Consider the following 3,719-nt stretch of genomic DNA (forward strand, 5'->3'; position numbering starts at 1 on the left):
TCAGGCAGTTTTATTACAGAGAAGAGAAGAGAAGAGAAGAGAAGAGAAGAGAAGAGAAGAGAAGAGAAGAGAAGAGAAGAGAAGAGAAGAGAAGAGAAGAGAAGAGAAGAGAAGAGAAGAGAAGAGAAGAGAAGAGAAGAGAAGAGAAGAGAAGAGAAGAGAAAAAAGAAAATAAAAGAAAGAAAAAAGAAAAGAGAAAAAGAGAAAGAAAGAAGACTCTGCATGTGCGCAGGCTAAGGAAAAAAGCCAAGCTCTATTTGCCATTAGCAGTGATGTTTGGACACTTCCCAGCAAGCTGGGCTTTAGCACACGGAATGGTGTCTCCGGGAGGGAAACGTTGAGGAATCACGAAAGCTCCCCCTGCCCTTCCTCCTTTCTCCCTTTGCTTTATACATCTGATCTGGAGTCATATGGTTGGAACATCCCCTTGGCTGATTTGGGTCCGCTGGCCTGGCTGTGTCCCCTGCCAGGATCCTGCCCACTCCCATCCCCTCTGCTGGGGGAAGGAATGGCAGAGGGACAGCGCTGCTGGGCAGGAGCCAGAACACCGCTCTGTTCTCAGCACCAGCAGAAAGCGCCAGTCAGTTGCAGAAGGCTCCTGTCCGCTTTGCCCCACTCTTGCCATGGCCAGGCCGTGCTGCGTGTGCTCAGGGCTGTGCCTAAACTTTGCCATCAATTCTTTCTTTTGGAGGAGAGCAGGACATTGCCACCTCCTCAGCAGCTGCCAGTGTGGGATGCTCCTGAGCCCGCTGCTGTCTCCCAGCACTGCTATTCCCCCCGTGCTGCAGAGACGAGGATCCACCTGGAGAGCGCCGTCGTGGGAGCGAGAGCCGGCCCCAGGTGCTGTTCCAGCCCCTCCTGAAAGGATGCTCCTCGCAGACCATCTGGTGCAGCACGATGCCCAGGGACCAGACGGTCGCTGCCTCGCCGTAGTACCAGCCGAACTGGATCCATTCCGGGGGCCTGTAGGACGGTGTTCCTATGGAATAGAGATGGAGTTCTTCAGGGGGACGCTGCCTGCTCCCAGAGCCTCGCCCCAGCATCCCTGGGCATGCGGGGGCCGCAGCAGCGGCACGCGGCGTGACCCGCTGCCCTCTCGCCAGCACCTGGGACTTGTGTACAAACTGGGGGTTGGAAAAGAAGCCGCTGGTGTCGCAAGAGGGCAGCGGAAGCCCTGGCAAGGCCCGAGCATTCCATGCAAAGGAAAAACCCACTTGGTGCTGGGGAAAAACCACGCTTTCATCCTCCCTGCCTACACTGCATTCCATTCTTAAGGCAAGGCAAGCACGGGCAGCAGAGCAGTCCGAGCCCTGTCTCGCCTGCACACCAAACGGGCTGGAGCACAGGTTCTGGCCCCCCCTCTCTGCTACCCCCAGCCACGGGTGTTTCTGTGGCGCTGGCTGCCCCAGCCCCAGCGCCAGTCCTGGGCAGAGTGGCTGGCAAAGGCTGCCAGCAGGGCTGGAAGATGGCCCCTCAGCCAGCGCCGCTCAAAAGCAGCAAGGCTGAAGACTCCGGCTGCCATGACTGGCAGCAAAAGGGAGAATCCCCCCCTGCCACAGCCGGCTTGGGCTGTGAGATGTTGGGCCGTGAGATGTTGGGCTGTGAGATGCCTCTACCAGGAGCCTCCCCCTGCGTGGCCTCACCTGCAAAGCTGGTGTAGGCTGCGGCTTGCAGGTAGGTGCCACAGCCAAAGTCGATGAGTTTGGCCTGCCCGGTGGCCAGGTCAAGCAGGATGTTCTCCGGTTTGATGTCCCGGTGCAGGACCCCGCAGCTGGTGCAGTGCCGCACGGCCTCCAGCACCTGGCGGAACAGGTGCCGCGCCACCTCCTCGCACAGGAAGCGCCGTGCCCGAATGAAGTGAAGGAGGTCCTGAGACCGCTCCGGGCGCTCCAGCACCATCACCACGTTGTTGGGGAGCTCCAGCCACTCGTGGAGCTGGACGATGCCGGGGAAGCCAGCGGACACCTTGTGCAGCAGCACGATCTCCAGTGGTGCTCGGGTGCCGTCGGGCTGTGGGAGGAGCACGATGCCGTCAGCGGGGCCGATGCCGTGCCGGGGCTCGGCAAGCCCTCAGCCAGCCGGGGACGCTCTGCGCGCTCCGCTGGCCCCACGGCCGCTCTCCCTCGAGGCGTCCTGGCGGCTTCCACCCTGCCGGGCCTCGGCTCATCCCCGCCCGTGGCGCCCCGGCTTCTCCCGCTGCCCCTCGCTCACTCACCAGCCGGCCCCAATGGTGGATGCGGTTCCGTGGCACCCGTTTGATGGCCACCTGCAAGGCAAGGGGAGCAGCGGGCTGAGCTCGCCGCCCGCCGTGCCGAGCCCCGTGCTCCTTCTCCTCCTCCTTTGCCCCCCGCCTCCTGCGCCCGCCGCCGGCCCCGCCACTCACCGGGGCGCCGTCCGAGAGCCGCGTCGCCGCCAAGACGCTGCCGAAGCCGCCGCGCCCCAGCAGCGAACCCAGCCGGTAGCGCTCCTTCAGGCCCTGCTGCGCCTTCCGTGCCGGCGAGACGCGGCCGTCAGCGCTCGGCCCGGGGCCAGGAACGGCCCCCGAGCGCCGCTCAACCGCCCCGGGCCGGCCATCCCCACATGTTGGCTCTTTTGAAGCGGACACCGGCGGCTCGGGGCCGGCGGCCGCGCTCAAGAGCGGCGGAGCTCGGAGCGGGGAAGACGCTGCGGAGGCGGCGGGAGCGGCCGCGCCGCCTGTGTCCCCGGCGGGCCCCGGGAGGAGCCGAGGCCGGGGCCGGGGTCGGGGTCGGGGTCCGGGTCGGGGTCGGGCCAGCCGGAGCCAGGGGCTGGCGATGGTGCCCAGGAGCCAGGCACTGATGCCCGCCCAGCAGCGCCACAGCCAGGACGGCGAGAGCCGGGCGGAGGCGGGACCGCGGCGGGACGCCCGGGGGCGGGGAGGGGGCAGCCCCGCCCGAGGCCGGGGGCGGGCCGGGGGCATGGCCCGGCCGGGCACGGGGAGAGGGAGGCCGCGGGAGGGGGGGTTGGGGAACGAAAGGGAGAGCGGGAGAGGGTGCGAGACACTGGGAGAGGGAGAGGAGGAGCAGGAGAAGGGACGCAGAGGGTTCGTGGACTCGCTGCTCTTCTGCTGCTCTTGTGCTGCTGCTGCCGCTGCTGCCGCTGCTGCCGCTGCTGCCGCTGCCGCTGAAGCGCTGGGAGCGTTTGTCCGCGTGTCCGTGTGTCCGGTGCCCGTGTGTCCGTTCCCCCCCGCGCGCCCCACGGCCGAGCCCCGCGCGCCCCGGGGCAGCACGGGCCGCTCCGCTCCGGGGCCGAGGCGGAGTCCCGGAGCATCTCTTCCTCCCGCAGCCACACCAAACCCGCTCGGCCATTGGGAGCATTTTTGCACCCGTTTCCCTTTGAAGGGCTCCTCTCTACCCCCATTTCCAAGGAGTCTCCCTGGGGTTTTGGCACCTGCAGCGACAGGGCAGCGATTGGCCTTCAAACTTCAAGAAAGACATGGAGGGGCTGGAGCACGTCCAGAGATGGGAATGGAGCTGGGGAAGGGTCTGGAGGACTTCTGAGGGGCAGCTGAGGGATGTGAGGGGGCTGAGCCTGGAGGAAAGGAGGCTCAGGGGGGAGCTGGCTCTCTCCAAGTCCCTGACAGGAGGGGGCAGCCAGGAGGGCTGGGGCTCTGCTCCCAAGGGAAAGGACGAGAGGAAATGGCCTCGGGGGAACCTTTGGGGTGGATGGTGGGGAAATTCTCATCCTCCGTGTCTCGACAA

The 3,719-nt window shown here is 65.6% G+C and overlaps 1 protein-coding gene across 1 annotated transcript; it reads right to left on the reverse strand.

Annotated features, from left to right (window-relative positions):
• Positions 1–253: 253 nt before the first annotated feature.
• On the reverse strand, positions 254–3,326 carry LOC125318725 (serine/threonine-protein kinase pim-1-like). Its single transcript, XM_048289661.1, has 6 exons — positions 3,310–3,326; positions 2,384–2,813; positions 2,216–2,266; positions 1,644–2,010; positions 803–979; positions 254–321 (listed from the first exon to the last, which is right to left on the reverse strand). The coding sequence occupies exons 1-6, from the start codon at positions 3,324–3,326 to the stop codon at positions 254–256; spliced, it is 1,110 nt and encodes a 369-aa protein (XP_048145618.1).
• Positions 3,327–3,719: the final 393 nt, after the last annotated feature.

Source organism: Corvus hawaiiensis, chromosome 31 (assembly GCF_020740725.1).
Source record: "Corvus hawaiiensis isolate bCorHaw1 chromosome 31, bCorHaw1.pri.cur, whole genome shotgun sequence".
In the NCBI taxonomy this organism is placed as follows: Eukaryota; Metazoa; Chordata; class Aves; order Passeriformes; family Corvidae; genus Corvus; species Corvus hawaiiensis.